The 17,387-nt window shown below is 44.0% G+C and overlaps 1 protein-coding gene across 3 annotated transcripts in view; it reads right to left on the bottom strand.

The window, feature by feature from the left end:
• cher (filamin A protein cher) overlaps window positions 1-17,387 on the bottom strand; it is a 204,281-nt gene that overhangs the window by 16,331 nt on the left and 170,563 nt on the right. For all 3 annotated transcript variants that reach the window (XR_013898254.1, XR_013898253.1, XM_080276409.1), the window contains exons 15-18: window positions 12,616-12,809; window positions 8,946-9,171; window positions 5,910-6,112; window positions 3,706-3,830 (exon numbers count right to left, since the gene is read on the bottom strand). Coding sequence is in view for 1 of the 3 variants with exons in the window: in XM_080276409.1 (XP_080132535.1) it covers window positions 3,706-3,830; window positions 5,910-6,112; window positions 8,946-9,171; window positions 12,616-12,809 (748 nt within the window). In the remaining 2 variants the exon portion in view is untranslated. The remainder of the gene's footprint in view (window positions 1-3,705; window positions 3,831-5,909; window positions 6,113-8,945; window positions 9,172-12,615; window positions 12,810-17,387) is intronic.

Below are 17,387 nucleotides of genomic sequence, written 5' to 3'. Positions count from 1 at the left end.
ATTTAAACTCTTCCATGAAGTCTAATCTAAATCAGATAAAAACTGTTTGTGCGAACTTGCCACGTGGCCTTTAGTTCTCAAGAACAATATGGTAATTCATGGATAGACCCTTCTACCTTTCACAAGGTTTAGCCTACATCACATCAAACTACCAAATTTTTTTGTTAACACAAAAAGACACACATCAGGTGAAACATCGTCCACTCTCACTTTCAAAGCGTGGATGCAACAATGAGGATTTTATATTGAAGAGAATACTGAAGATTATAAAACAGTAACCCCAAATTCTAAATTAACTTCTTAGGGATGCAGGGACCAAGGCCAGGTTACTATAGATCAGTGTATTTACAGGTAGGAGACCAAATTATGGTCTAAGTAACATTTGCATAAAACATTTCCAGTCACTTCTGGCTCATACCATTAAGTATAATTCTTAAAGAAGATATATGTGTAGCATGTGATGTGGTGTGTGGAAGGAAGAGAAGACGGAGGGGGGTGCAAGGAACAGCGTGGTGGACTGAAGAGGTAAGACAGGCTGTGGCACAAAAGAAGAAAGCATACAATGAATGGATGAGAAATAGGGGCGTGGAAGAAGTTGAGGCGGAAGAGAGAGTTATATGTAGAAAGAAAGAGAGAGGTGAAAAGATTAGTAAGAGAGAGTAAGAAGAGAGTGGATGATGAATTTGGAAGGAATTTGAAGGTAAAGTGGAGGGACTGTAAAAAAATGTTCTGGAAAGAGGTGAAAAGAGTAAGACAGGGTGGAAGTGAAGTTAGCAGGGGAGTGAAAGATAAAAATGGCAGATTACTATTGGAGAAGGGAGAAAAAGTGAGCAGATGGAGAGAACACTTTAAAAAATTGTTGAACATAGAGGATGGAAGTAATGCGAGTATAAGTGGCTGGGGAATGGCTGGGAGAAGGAGGGAGGTGAGAAGACAGAAAGAAATCAGTAGGACAGAAGTTGTGGAAACAATGAAGAAAGTTAAACTGGGGAAAGCCCCAGGAATTGATGGAGTGTGTGGTGAAATGCTGAAGCATAGGGGAGAGATAGTAGTAGAATGGATGTGGAAGATGTGCAGATTGGCTTGGGAGGAAGGTAGAGTCCCAGATGATTGGAAGTCAGGTATAATTATTCCCTTGTACAAAGGAAAAGGGGAAAAAGAAGTGTGTGGTAAACATAGGGGCATTTGTCTTCTTAGTATAATAAGAAAAGTGTATGGTAGGATACTTATTGACAGAGTTAGAGAAAGAACAGAGAAATTAGTTGGAGAAGAACAGGGAGGCTTTAGGAAGGGAAGAGGTTGTGTAGATCAGATATTCATTCTTGAAGGGAAGAGGTTGTGTAGATCAGATATTCATTCTTAGATCTTTAGTGGAAAAGTTTCTAGAGAAGGGAAAGAAGTTGTATGCGGCTTTCATGGATTTGGAGAAAGCATATGACAGGGTGGATAGACAAGGATTGTGGAAAGTGTTAAGAATATATGGAGTGAATAGGAAGTTGTTGAATGCGTGAAGAGTATGTACGATGGTGCGAAGGCTGCAGTGCGTGTGGATGGTGAACTAAGTGAATTTTTTTCTTTGAAAGTTGGGTTGAAACAGGGATGTGTCATGTCTCCATGGTTGTTCAATCTGTACATGGATGGGGTAATAAAAGAGGTACAAGGTAGGGTAGTGGATGTTGGAGTGGCCCTGGTGAGAGAGGATAGTGTTTGGAAACTCCCTGTACTGTTGTTTGCAGATGATACTGTGTTGTTGATTGAAGATGAAGGGGAGCTGCAAAGCTTGGTGGATGAGTTTGGGAGAGTGTGTAAGAAACGGAATCTAAAGGTGAATGTTGGGAAGAGCAAAGTGATGGTCTTTGAGATAGGTGAAGTCAGTGAATGTACAGTGAGGTTGGATGGTGAGGAATTGGAAACTGTGAGTACATTTAAGTACTTGGGTAGTGTGATGAGTAAGGCTGGAGGTTTGGAGGGTGAAGTGCTTGAAAGGGTACAGCAGGGAAGAAAGGTTGCTGGTTCCTTGAAAGCAGTGATAAGAAACAGGGAAGTGACCATGGAAGTGAAAAAGTTACATGACAGTATTGTGATACCAACTCTAACGTACGAAGTGATGCTTGGACGTTGTTGGAAGGACACAAGTCAAGAGTGAGAGCAATGGAAATGAGTTATTTAAGAGAAGCCTGTGGAGTCACATGGAGAGACAGGCTGACGAATGAGGATATAAAGAAGCGTTGTGGTGTGGATGTGGATGTGATAGGAAGCGTTATGAGGAACACACTGAGGTGGTTTGTCCATGTGGAGAGGATGGAGGGTGAAAGACTGACGAAGAGAGTGTATGTGAGTGAGGTGGAGGGGGGAAGAGGGAGGGGGAGGCCGAGGATGAGATAGAGGAATGGGGTGGAGAGGTATATGAGAGAGGGGGGTGTGAGTTGGGAGCAGGGCAGTGAAATGGCGGGGGACAGGGTGACTTGGAGGCGATTTGTTTGTGGCCACCCCAAACGGGATTGAGGCGTCTGGCAATAGATAGATAGACAGACTTAAAGAATGGCTGTTACTCCAACTTCAGTAATGTACCATTAACAAAAAATATTCCCTTTTGTTGTGGAACAGCTTGAAGCTAAGCTACCATAGCCCACATCACTGAAGAATATATGAATGACCTATGACAAATTCTGTATATAAATAAAACACCCCAAGCAAAATGGTGACAGTTTCCAGAAATCAGTTACATGACTCTAAATATTTTAAGTCTCAGATGATGAGTTATTCTCAGTGTGAAATGGTGGTAGGTGGGGGTGCTCACCATACACTCACTCAATGTAGTGCTGCTTTGGGTGTCTGTCCATTCCTCTATTCCTCCCTTCCTCTTCTTTCATTCCTTCATTCATTCCTCTTCCTTCTGCCTATGGGTGACTTTACACTCTCCACACTGTCTTTCTTTCCTTCATTCTGTCCTCTTCCTTCTGCCTATGGGTGACTCTACATTGAGTGACAAGTCAAATGGTTTCCTGTACACCAGGAAACCACTTACTATGGCTGGGTGGTAACCATACAACCAAACTATGGCACCTGGTGGTTTAGTGGGTAATTAAGGCACCCCAATCAGATTGAGCCTGTGTAGGTTTATATCCAAGCAATGGTTGGGGTTTACTGCTCACATAATGCCACTCAGGGATGAGTGAGGCTGGTCACCCTCATCTTAAATGTCAGGACCACTTTGCCCAGTCACAGGCTCTTAAGCTCCTCATGGGGCAACACAGGATTGGATGATGAATGGATGGTAATGATAATCATTGACAAAAGTGTTACATCAACTCCTAATCCACTGTTCAGATATATAAAGACTAAAAAGGAATTTTTTGGAGTGTCAGCCATTGCCTTCAGATTTTCTTGGCTTGTAATTCTGGCCATTTTTGTACCTCAGGTGCAAATCATGGGACCTGTGAAGTGGAACAAGATTTTCAGCAGCTTAACTGATGTGTGAATTAACAGCTGGTCCATTACACTGGGCAGACTGTTAGGTCTCCAACTTTCATACATTTTCTTTCATTGTTTTCTGGATTTTAAGTCACCCCTTCCACATGTGGGAAAAAAAAAAAAAAAAATGGAGGGGGAGGGGATTATGATGATGATGAAACTGGAGATTATGATGATGAAAATGAAAATGATTATGATGAGTATGCAGCCACAAATGCAATGAAAATTTACCTGGGGATGATGGTGCCATGGTGACCCTTATCACCAGATTTGTTCTTCTCCACAGTCTCCACAACCACCGATGAAGACTCCTGCACTGTGCTCTTCTCTGCATGTGCCTCTCCTGTACACTTCACCTGTGGGGCACATATGAATACACATAACATGAACTCTGAACTCTGTCCACTATATCTTGACCTAAAATTACAGGACCAACTTTCCATCTTGAATGCTTAACTGCAACAAGGTACAGTATTCATCCATCCATCCATCATCCAATTCTAAGTTGCCCCATGAGAAGCGTAGAAGCCTGGGGCTAGGCAATTTGGTCCTGACATTTATGATGATAGTGACCAGCCTCACTCATCCCTGAGTGGCATTACATGAGCAATAACCCCAACCACTCCTTGGATATAAACCTTCACTGGCTCAATCCGATTAGAGCGCTGTACAGTAATTACCCACTAAACCACCAGGCGCCATAATTTGGTTATATGGTTACCACCCAGCATAGTAACTGGTTTCCTGGTGTACAGGAAACCATAAGGCTTGTCACTCAGTGTAGAGTCACCCATAGGAAGAAAGAAGAGGAGAGAATGAAGGATAGAAAGACAAAAGAGGGAATGTCAAGTCACCCGTAGACAGAAGGACGAGGAAAGAATGAAGTAAAGAAAGACAGAAGAGGAAGGAAGGAATGGAGGGAGGTACAGTATTAATATTAGAAAACAACAACAGAAATGAAAGAGGTACTATGGATAGGATGTGCAGCTGCAGTACTGTGTTATACTATCTTACTCTGCCACTGAGTTATTTTAATTCTGCTGCAAAAGGACAAAAACTTCTACCATGTTATGAAACAAAAATTACCACTGTTATGATGGCATCCAAGTTTGAATGCATGTTCAGCTGCTACAATATTCCTGCATGATTGGCAGATTAACAGTGTTATACTTTACAGAACAATACCAATGGCAAATATCATATGCAGTAAAAAATCTGGACTCCTTATGAAGATGCTGGAAGAACATTTCCATATACAGCAAGATACAGTAATTCTGTAATACAGTACTTCCTCGTTATCACCTCTTTATATGTCCAGTTTTGCTATTTAGTCCACAGTACACCTCGTATGCAGCCAGAGCACGTGCCTAACTCAGGGAGGATGGCTGCCCCTTCCTGTAGAGTCCTGGCCCACCCTTGGGCATTGTGTCATATCTGTTAGTAGGTGGATAGTTACCACTGTCCTTGGAGGTACTACCATGGGAGCGATGTGGGACCATGGCCCGGTAGATGGCCTTGGACAACACTCCAAGGCTGGGAACTGAACCACATTTACCAAGTACTGTAGTCAAAATCTGAGCTGCAACTACTACTTCTATCTACCTAATAAATACAAGCCATCCTCCTGGGGGCTATGCCTCCTCCATTTTCCCTGCACCTCACCAAGTGGTAGGACCCTGTTCTGACCCTGGCAAGGTGCTGTCTGCCACAAGAGAGCAGCTACGTGCTTGAGGTTGGTGAGTCTGCTCAGTCAGACAGACCAAGGAAGAGCAGCAACATGACCACAGAAAATAACAGAAAACTGCCCAGTGCTAATAATAAAGCTGACATGCACCATCCACTCACTTGATGCAGTGCTTTGGGTGTCTGCCCTTTCCTCTCTTCCTTCTTTCCTTCATTCTTTCCTCTTCCTTCTGCCTACAGGTGACTTTACACTCCCTCTTCAGTCTTTCTTTCCTTCACTCATTCCTCTTCCTTCTGCCTATGGATGACTCTACAATGAATAAGAAGCCAAATGGTTTCCTGTATGCCAGGAAACCATTTACTACGCTGGATGGTAACCATGTAACCAAAGTATGGGTCCTGGTGGTTTAGCAGGTAATTAAAGCACTTCAATCGGATTGGGCCTGTGCAGGTTTATATCCATGGGGTGGTTGGGGTTTATTGCTCACGTAATGCCACTCAGGGATGAGTGAGGCTAGTCACTCTCATCTTAAATGTAAAGACCAATTTGCCTAGCCCCGGGCTCCTACATTCCTCATGGGGCAGCATAGGATTGGATGATGGATGGATGGCAAGTTTCCCCTGATTTATAGCACAGGTATTACCCAGTAAGTTGAAAAAGTTGTGAAAATCTGGACTACATCCAACTTATACAAAAGAATACCTATACAGTACTTCCGAAAACATAATATAAAGTACAGTATTATACAAACCTTCCATGGAGAGCCAACAACATGGTAGCTGTTGTACTTGACGGCAATGTAGTAGTCTCCAGCCACGAGGGGGGTGTAGCGCACCTTGTAGCCTTCCTCCACCTCAGTGCAGTCCATTGACACCTTGGAGGGGCCATCGATGGTCACCGCCAGAGTACCGGCACCAGCATTACAAGTGTCCACAATGAAGTCTGTCTTGTGGCCTAGGAGAATGCAAGGAAAAAATAATCAGACGTACATTATGTGAAAAATGTATATCTGAGCGAACCTGAAGGAGGGAGGAGGCAAGGTAGGCCAAGGAGAAGGTGGAGGGATATGGTGGATGACCATATGAGGAAGAGAGGTATGGAAATCGGTGAGGCTAGGGGACTGACAAGAGATCGAGCTGGCGGGATAAATGTTGTGAGATGAAGCACATGATCAGGGATTTGGCACTCCTTTTTAACATAACAGCGTTCGGATTGACTCTACTGAATATGTTTATGTGAAGCTACGAATGTGGTGAAAGTTGCTGACGTATCAGGCAGAGCCAGGATTCCAGCGGCTTGAATGATGAGTGAATGGAAGCATGGCCCATTGGATTGGGCAAACTTAGGCTGTCTGGATGTTGCTACTTCTCATTCTGCCCTAGGGTGGGAAAGGAGGTCCAGATAATGATGATGATGATGGTTCACCTTCCCTATAATGAATTAATTGGGGGGAAGCCTGATCCAATGATGCCGATAATCCGTTACATCAGATGGTCTCTTGGAGGTGGGTTTTCAAGCACGTCTGAAAATAAATGAATACAACAGCATATTCTAGTACTGAAATTGAAGACTATACCCATTTACACCCACTTGGCCCATAATTTTGCCCTTTTGCAGCTTATTTCACATCCATGCCACTTCGCTTCTTCATGACTAGTACAGTACTGTATTAATATAGTTTGCCACTCACTTGATGTAGTGCTGCTTTGGTGTCTGCCCTTTCTTCTCTTCCTTCCTCTTCTGTCCTTCCTTCCTTTATTCTATCCTCTTCCTTCTGCCTACGGGTGACTTTACAGTCCCTCTTCTGTCTTTCTTTCCTTCATACTCTTCTCTTCCTTCTGCTCATGGGTGACTCAACACTAAGTGTCTAGCCAAATGGTTTCCTGTACACCAGGAAACCTTTTACTATGCTGGGTGGTAACCATATAACCAAATTGTGGCTTATGGTGGTTTAGTGGGTAATTAAGGCACTCAAATTGGATTGAGTCAGTGCAGGTTTATATCCATGGGATGGTTGGGGCTTACTGCTCATGTAATGCCACTCAGGTATGAGTGAGGTTGATCACTCTCATCTTAAATGTCAGGACCAACTTGCCTAGCCCTGGGCTCCTACGCTCCACTTGGGACTGGATGATGGATGATGGATGGTTATTACAACTCTGCAGTCATGATGGGGAGTGGGCAATATCAAGTCAGGTTGAAGTAAAAAGAGTAGGAAACACATGCACTGCAACCCAGTGTGCCCCATTTAATGGACACTGTTAGTTATGGCCAACAGAAGTCCAGTGGCTTTGTAGTGTTTGTTCAATCCGATATCCAGTCTATCAAAGAATGTTAAATCAAGGGTCTACTGGATGTTTTCAATGTTGCTGCAACACCAGGGTCATTTGAATGTGATACTGGTGGACCCGAGGTTAAAGATGCCCTTTGCAGTCCACCATTTTCTTCTCAGGGGTTAGGAAGGGAACTGACAGAAATTACTCGAAGTCCCTCTCCTGCACCATGTTTTAAATCCGATATCCAGTCTATCAAAGAATGTTAAATCAAGGGTCTACTGGATGTTTTCATTGTTGTTACAACACCAGGGTCATTTGAATGTGATACTGATGGACCATAGGTTAAAGATGCCCTTTGCAGTCCACCATTTTCTTTTCAGGGGTTAGGGAGGGAACTGACAGAAACTACTTGAAGTCCCTCTCCTGCACCATGTTTTGTTTGAAAGCCAAGAACAGTTAGTGAAATACTGTACAAAATTATACATGGCACAATTTCTTTAAAAGATGCACATCCCATGACAAGTCATTCTGATCTTTGCAATGAGTAGTGCACACAACAGATAAGTGCCTTAAAATGTAAAAAGATAATGTATTATGATCAGACAACCTTATCTCCTTCAATCCAATGACATCTTTTTCAGTTTATTCTTCCTACCAACTGACAATATCATAACAGGAAAATCTACTATAGTGAAGAGTCAATGAAGACTGTTATCTAACCCTTCCAGTTTGTAGTTCCTCCTATGCTGAATGTACTCCTAAGCTAAATATACAGTGCACGCACTAGTTTTGCTAAATATACTTTCGCAAATAGCAGTTGTGTGATGCAAAGGAATGTTCCTCTGCAGGGAGTCTCACAATTTTACTGAGAGTTTCACAAGCCCCAGTGGCAAATGATCGCATGCTATATGCATCTCCTCAGTCATTTGTTCACAACATTGGTGATCTCCATGAGCTCTCACTGGATTTTGAGGGCACTGATGTTGAGGAATCGGGAAGTGGTGATGTGGGGGACTCAACAGTGGTGGCAGGGAACAGTGAGGGGGCAGGTGGTAACTAACCACCATTCCCAGCCTTGGAACTCATATTCAAGCCCAATCAAGCAGTTCAGCCTATGTGTCAATGTTAGCAAAATCTTTGGTATTACAGTTCAGTAATATAATATGTCTGATTAACTGTATATAATTTATAGTAGGGGTATTGTGTCATTAATGGGTAGCTAAGGGGGAATAAGATGGCTGACCCCGGAGCCAATTACCACTTTTAACATGTAATGTATATGCACAAGTTTCGTGAGTTTTAGTTTTGTGATGCGATTGTGGTAGCAATTAGGCGTGAAGCTAGTGAGTATAAACAGCAAGAACAAAATTTTTAATATGTCACTGGAGTGAGGTGTTTATTACCAGAAACTTATGGCCTATCTCATGGAAAAAATTAAGAAACACTTCCAAACATGGCCAGCAGCAATGTACTGTAAGTTCGGGATCTCAGTGATGGCCCCTGTGACATACCAGAAACACAGCTTTCGATGCCCTTGCCACTGACAGACACAGCAGCAGGATCAGCCTCGTCCTTGCCAATGCGGAGGCGGAAAGGTGAGCCAGGGATGTGGATGCCATTGAACTTGACATGGATGTGGTGGATACCAATCTCCTTAGGCACAAACCTCACACTGTACAAGTCATTATCCAGCAGGTCTGTGAAACAATCCTCCTCTTGGCCTGACGGTGCAGTGAACTGAGAAAAGTAAATGAATAAGAAAACTGTACAACTCTAGATGCTCTATAATTAGTGAAAAACAACAAAAACAGGGAGAACATTATTAATACTGCCAAGTGAAAAATTCAGATTACAAGAAAAACGGAAAAGGCTAAAAATGACATAAAAAATACAAACAGAAAGGATTCACACAACAAGGCTAAAAATGACATAAAAGATACAAACAGAAAGGATTCACATAACAAATGTTTCCAAAGTATACAGTATATGCAAGACACACTGCTCAACAGCTTTTACCATTATGATTGTCTTAACCCAAAATCTATCTATCTATCTATAGCCCGACGCCCTAATCCCGCAAAGGGTGGCCGCAGACAAAATGCCTCCAAGTCACTCTATCACCCACCATTTGACTACCCTCCCCCCAACTCACCCCCACCTCCCTCATATACCTCTCAACTCCATCCCTCCACCTCATCCTCGGTCTACCCCTCCCTCTCCCTCCCTCCACCTCACCTACATACACCCTCTTAGTCAGTCTTTCATTCTCCATTCTCTCCACATGTCCAAACCACCTCAGTGTATTTCTCCTAATCTTCTCAACCACATCCACATCTACCCCACAACGTTCCTTCACTTCTTCATTCGTCAACCTGTCCCTCCACGTCACTCCACATGCTCCTCTCAAGTAACTCATTTCCACTGCTCTCACTCTTGACTTGTTCCCCTCTTGCAAGGTCCACGCCTCGCTTCCATACGTCAGGGTAGGGATCACAATGCCATCATGCAGTGACTTCTTAACTTCCATACTCACCTCCCTATTTCTCATCACTGCTTTCAGTGTACCAACAACCTTCCTTCCCTGCTGTACCCTTTCACGCACTTCATCCCCCAAAGTTCCATCCTTACTCATCACACTACCCAAGAACTTGAATGCACTCACATTCTCCATATCCTCACCATCCAACCTCACTGCACACTCTGTGACTTCATTCCTCTCAAACACCATAACTTTACTTTTGTTTACATTAACTTTCAGCTTCCTCCTCCTACACACTGTCCCAAATTCATTCACCAAACCTTGCAACTCCCATTCATCTTCACTCAACAATACTGTATCATCAGCAAACAGCAACACCGGAAGCTTCCAAATCTCACCCTCATTCATTAGGGCCAGCCCCACATCCACTGCCCTACCTTGCACCTCCTTTACAACCCCATCCATATATATATTAAACAGCCATGGAGACAACACACACCCCTGTTTCAGTCCCACATTGAGATCAAAGAACTCACTCAGCTCACCATCCACTCGCACCGTAGCCCTAGCTCCCTCGTACATACTCTTCACAGCACTCAGCAATTTCCCCTCCACTCCATACTGTATATTCTTAATACCTTCCACATACCTTGCCTATCTATTCTGTCATAAGCTTTCTCCAAGTCCATGAAGGCAGCATACACTTTCCTTCCCTTCTCTAGATACTTCTCTACTAAACATCTTAGAACCAATATCTGATCTACACACCCTTTTCCCTTCCTAAATCCCCCTTGTTCTTCTCCAACTAGCTCCTCTGTCATATGCCTAACCCTAACAAAGAGTATTCTACCATATATTTTACCAGTCACACTAAGAAGGCAAATACCCCTATGGTTACCACATACTTCTCTCTCCCCTTTTCCTTTGTACAGAGGAACAATTATACCTGATTTCCAGTCCTCTGGAACCCTTCCCTCTTCCCATGCCAATCTACACAACTTCCACATCCACTCCACAACAATCTCACCCCCATACCTCAGCATTTCGCCACACACTCCATCAATTCCTGGGGCCTTTCCCAGCTTAATCTTCTTCATCGCTTCCACTACTTCCGACCTACTGATCTCTTCCTCCCTCCTCTCATCTCTTCTTCTCCCAGCCATTCCCCAACCACTTATACTCACACTGCTCTCACTCTCTACATTCAACAAATCCTCAAAGTGTTCCTTCCATCTCCTCAATTTCTCTCTCTTCTCCACCAACAATCTATTATTCCTATCTTTCACTCCCCTATTATTTCCCCTTTCACACTGCCTTACTTTCTTTACCTCCTTCCAAAACAATTTCTTACTCTCCCTCCATTTCACACTCAGATTCCTCCCAAACTCTTCATCCGCTTTCTTCTTACTCTCCTTCACCAGTCTCTTAACCTCCCTTCTCCTGCTCACATATACCTCTCCCTTCTCTCTCTCATCTTCTCCCCTACCTCTACTCGCCAACCATTCACCATATGCCTTCTTCTTTTGTTCCACAGCTCGTTTCACCTCATCATTCCACCATGCTGTCCCTTGCACACCCTTGCATCTCCTCCTCACTCCACAAACCGCCTCACACGCTGCGCCTATCTCTTCCATGAATATCTTACATACGTCTTCCACCCTTTCCATCTGCTCTAGCTCATACCTTCCCAATCTTTCTTCCACTATGCTCTTATACTCTGTCATTTTCTCACTATCTTGTAATTTCTCCACTCTTCTCACAGGAGCTGCTTCCTCCTGTCTTCCCTTTCGCCTCCTCAACCACTTTCTTTGCATCTTTACCTTGGCCATCACTAAGTGATGGTCCGAGACTCCATTCCATTAACCATTAACCCAAAATCTTCATATAAATTAGCTGGGGAGATCCATAATATGGCCCCTTGATCTTGCTGGATCTGTGAGTTTAAGGAGAATGAAAGCCTTTGAAAGTCTTCAATACAATCTCCCCTTCTGCTATGCCACACAAGGGAGAGACTGATTGTAACACAAGTGCTGGGAGGCAGGGTTGTCATATACAGTATCTATGATATCCTGATGTGGCTGAAATAAATATCCTTTCATTGTGAAACATAAACCATTACACTGGCACAGCACTAAAAACTGTACAGTAGACCCTCATCTTCTAAGGTTAATTTAGCCATGAGAACTTGTGTGCACAATGAACTGCACAAATTGTTCCATAAAAATGACTGTTTCTGTATTTTGCCCATATGAGGAAGGAAAATCTAAAATTTTTCCAAAGTTCATACTATGACCCTTTCTGACTACATGCATGCACAAAACACACTCATCATCATTAGGCATAAAATGGACTGAATGAACAAAAATGTATTGGTAATAAGTGGCCAATAAATGGAATTTTAACTCACCAATATGTGTAACTTCAACTCACCTCTCACTCCAAGAGGGCTGAGGTTAGGCCTCAATGTCTTCAAAGTCACTCCATCCCCAGATTTGTTAGAGATGATACTTATATTAATATCAGTAAGGAAGAATCATGAGTGCTGCCACTAATTTTGTTATGCAAAACAGGTTGGGGTAGAGGCCTACACTGCCGTATAAAATGTGCTTCTTGTAAAGGGAGGGTGGGCAAAATGAAGGTCTATTGTATTCTCTCCAAATTTTGCTCTGACAGGCACTTAACTCTAACATGTTACCACTAACCTTGCAGTCAAGGTGACCATTTGCACCATTCTTGCAGACAAGGAGACCCTGTGGTTTGTTGGGCTGGCCTCCCTGGTCAGGGAACTGGGCCACCTCCACTTTGCGGGCCTCACCCATGGAGGGGGTGATATACACCTTGTATGGGGAGTCGGGGATGTGCTTATCATTGAACTTGATGCCCACACGATATTCGCCTGGTGGGGGAAAGACATATGTGTGAAGACAAATGTGAACAATAATGACATCATGTTAACCACATCATTTTAATGGCATATTTGACTGTATTCAGCTTCATAATACTGTTCATTCTGAAGGAATTCTCAATTAAGCTTATTGAAACATCTATGCATTGCAGGAATAATAACAAAAATAATAACAATACTGTAATAATAATAATAAAAGGTCGCACCGATGACATTCACACTCCTTTCACCATTATCACAACTCTTTTCCTACCCTTGGATGGGGTGACAAATACTCTTTTCAAAATTCTGCTAAATACCTATACTCATACTACATACGGTCAAAATGTTGGTGTCTTCCACTCATGTACTGCCATATTATTTGTAAATATCATAACATGGAAAGATAAAGTAAAGAAAAATGATGAATAAGGAAAATGTGGAAGAGGAAGTTCATGAGGGAAATAATGGTAAGAAAATGAATAAAATGGGCCGGAAGGAAAAGAGCAAATGGGAGGTGGTAAAATAATACCGAGGGAGAGGGGAAAAAATGAAACACAAGTAATGATAGGGAGATAAAATAAAAAGGAGGACTGGGAATGGGAAGGGGAAGTAATGGTACTACAGGAAGGAAAGGAAAGAATGGTATGGAAAGAGATTAGATGACAGAGACGAGCAGGAAGAAAAACAAATGAAGGCTAAGTAAAAAATGGAAAGGAGAGAGAGACAGAGAAAAAACCGTGTGTGTGTGTGTACACTGTCTGATGTCCAATTCCTTCATCTTGTCCTGAGTGGGCAATGGCTTGAAAACCACCAAGAAACCTTATCCTTAGTTTGTCACTCCTTATTTCCACTACACTCTACCTTCTGCATACATTTCTCAACCTTACCATGACAACTACCATTTTATACTCTTTCCTGTCTAACTATTCCTGCTTCAATGGATCCCTCAATCTTACCCGATTTGAATGATATCCTCCATTCCATCCCATCCCATCCCCAATTCTTTCATACACAGGTACTTCTGACCTTAACCTCGAATTAGCTGCATTCCTTCAAGCCATCCCTTTACAACTTCCTGCTTATACTCATCAACCAAACCCTTACTTAAATGCAATTGTATATTCCCACCTCTCACTCCTACATTACCTTAACTTCTAAACCATATCCTGACTCAATTGCAATACTTAACTCCATCCTCTGGATTATAAGTAACTTTTCAACTTTACTCTGCCTCTTCGTATATATACATCTTTCATTTCATCCCATTACACCCTCCCCGTGCACAATGTACTTCTCAATACCACCCTTACTCAATTGCAGTCCTTCATTCCACCTCAGTTCCTCTTCTTGGATATGGTAGGCTACTCCTCAACCTTACCCTAACTTAACTGCAAATCATGGGTTCCATCCATTTTCTTCCTCATGCATACATGGTAGGTACGCCTTACCCTTATCATGACACACCAACTCAACTGGTACATTTCATCCCCTTCTATCCTTCTGAACGTGAATTTTCTTCCATCCTATTCCCGTACTGTAGTACATACCCCCTTCACCTAAACCTAACACCTAACATGAGACTAACAAAACCTTGACATCAGAAATCCCTACACAATGAAATGTGGTGGTGCATGGGTGGCAGTGGCTCCCAATTTACAATAATGTTCTGAAATAAAACTCAGATAAGTTATAAATAAAAGTAAAAACAAACTTAAAAGTTCTTGTATGTACAAGTGATTTTACAGTTGAAGAGGATGCAAGATAGTGAAATAAACATCATCAGCTTTATCATAAAACTGCAGGACGAAAGTTTCTCCGACCATTCCCTATTGTTGTGGGACGAGTGTCCTACTACCACAGAGGACAATATAAAACTCTCTGTTGTACGGACTTAGATTTTATATTACTGATGCAGCACAACATGCTGTATTTACAAGGGTATGTTGTGGAAGAGAGAAGTATTACATTGTATGGCCTAGTGTGTGACTGAGAGTGTAGTCAGCTGCTGTAGTGATGATGGCTGCCAGTGGTGCTGGTGAGACATTGCTGGAGAAGCTGGATCTGGTGCTGCTGAGGAGACTGGAACCAGAGCTGAATCTGGGGAGATGCTGTTGGCCCTGACTTGATTGATGACTGATATTTATTTACATAATATTACAATTCTAAGCAGGCCATAAGCAATGTGCTGGCCTGCAAGTGTGGTGAGAGTTGAGACTGGTTGGTCTGACTGACTATCCTGTCTATCCCTTTATCAGAGCAATACTAATACTAGCGATGTACAGTGTTGATTTTCCTTTTTATCGTGATGGTGGGGTTTGCCTCAGTATGACCATGTGGGCAGGTGCTGCATCCCTCAGCCAAACACGGACTGTGCAGGCTGCCAACAGTGCTGTCCAAGGGATGTCCTCCTTCACGGCAGTGTTGGCACCATCCCCTAGTGCCGCAGTGACAGCACACTCTAGCACAAGGTGCAGTAGAGGCTGCTGTGTGCTGGCACCACAGTACTGGCACTCTCTTTCCTCTTCTGGCACACTGATTCCTATCTGCCAGGCACAGGGGTAGAAAAGCTGCCTTTGGTGTAGCACCACCTGGTCCCTCCTGGTGATAGTGGGTGGCGGGTGCTGAGGCACGTAGTCACTCACCTGTCTGTACCAGGTGGCAGAGGCAGAGTCAGACACCAGAGACTGGTGGTGCTAGGGGTTGAGGCTGTTGGTTTTGGTTGCTGCCTGGCGCTTGCGCTTCACCTGCTGCAGGCTGGGTACTACATCCACCTGGACGCTCCTCCTGCGACTGGCTGCCTTGGCTGCATCATAAGCCAGGTCATTACCTGGGATGCACCAAGATGATGACCACTGGTCGTCCCAACTCTTGCAATTGTTGCAGCAGCACAAGGATATCAGTGATGAGACACACATTGTCACTTGGTCTTGTGAGCCGCAGAGCCTGAATGGCACACTGAGAGTCCGCGTGGATGGCAACCGGTGAATCAGGGCCAGCCAGAGCACGTTGCAGAACCATTCTGATGGCCACCAGCTCAGTCTGCAGTGTGGAGCATCAATCTAAGGTCTGCTGGAGGATGGTCTCCTGTCCTACCACAAAGGTTGCTCCAGTGGCTCTGGTGTCAGGGTCCACCAAGCCATCTGTGAAGTACACAGTGCTACCAGGAGGTGTTGCCTCTTGCATGCCCAGCTCTGCCTGTCTCCTTGGCTGCACTGGGTCACAGATAGCCTTACTCCCAGACAGTGTGAACACTGAACACCACTGAAGGAGGCAGCCAGGGCAGTGGTGGCCTGAAGTCTGGGTGGTGCAGGTCTATGGCGTTATTTGTGACAGCCATGTGGTGTCCCACCTGCCATACAGTGTCTGCTGCCTTGAACAGCCACGTGTTGCAACTGTAGAGGTCCCAGTCCAGCCGTGTGGCCCTGGTAACCCTGGAGCGAACTTCATATTCCTGTGGCTGCCGGCAGGCAGTCAGCTGCTGGACTCTGATGCACAGTGGAAGGAGACAAGTCTCCATGTTTGCCAAGAGGGTCCAGCATGGTCTTCCCAGCATCAGCCTCATTACATCATTCTGGATGGCCTCGACCTTCTTCCTCAAACCCTCCGATGTGATGAGAATTGCTGGGGAGCAGTAGTCCACAATGGAGTGAACGGCTTGGACATAGGTCCTGAGGACCCTCTGTCCTGCACCCACCTGAAGGGATGTTAGCACTCAACCTGGTCTGGCTTCCCCAGTGTGGCTGCAGAGTCACCCGCTCTGCTCCTGCGGTAAAAGGGGCACAGCACCTACGGGTACCCAGTGCTGTTGCTTCCCAGAGCGGACCTATGTTGTCTCCAAGTCCTCCAAGACAAGTAGTTGCAGGGGAGACTGCTGTAGTGGATGCTGGTGGTGGTCACTACATTGCTCTGATATACCGGCTGTTAGGTTCCCCATCCCAGCATGGCATATTTCCATATTTCATCCCTCCAGCTTATTCTGTCATTACTTATTTGAGTTTCCATGCCACTACCTTTAATTTTTTCTCTGCTGTTTGTTAAAGCTCAAGTGAAAACGTGATCTTTTGTTGAATATTTACATTTTGAGACAACACACAGCAGTTGGGTGCACACACACACACACACACAGGTTGCCGACAGAGACGGAGCTCCTCCTGGATCGTGGGGAAATAATTGCTGAATCAGCGACGAAAAGGAGACCAGCCTATTTGTGATTATGTTAATGAGTGTGTGAGTGGTGGTCCCGTCGGACAGTAGTTAAAAAAAAAAATGCGGATTCGGTCATAAAAAGAACAAGACATAGTCGAAATAGAAAGTCTCCATATGGCTGAATCATGGCGGAAAGGGATGGTGCTTTATTTACAGCTGGCGAGAGAGAGTTTGAGGGCTTCTTCGAAGAGGATGTGGGAAATGGAAGTATTAAGTTGAACCAAACAAGAGTAGCAGTAGAGAAAACAGCGGCGAGGAATGTCCAGGAGATAAAAAAGGTATGGGCAGTAATTAGAGAGTTAAAGGAACGGACCATACAGCAGGAAAACGAGATCAAAATTCTACGGAATAAACTGGAAAAAGTTTGTACACGCAGTGACG

This window comes from Coenobita brevimanus, chromosome 65 (assembly GCF_032717465.1).
Source record: "Coenobita brevimanus isolate Jiangsu-jjx chromosome 65, ASM3271746v2, whole genome shotgun sequence".
Classification (NCBI taxonomy): Eukaryota; Metazoa; Arthropoda; class Malacostraca; order Decapoda; family Coenobitidae; genus Coenobita; species Coenobita brevimanus.
This window is presented reverse-complemented; position numbering and strand designations above follow the sequence as displayed.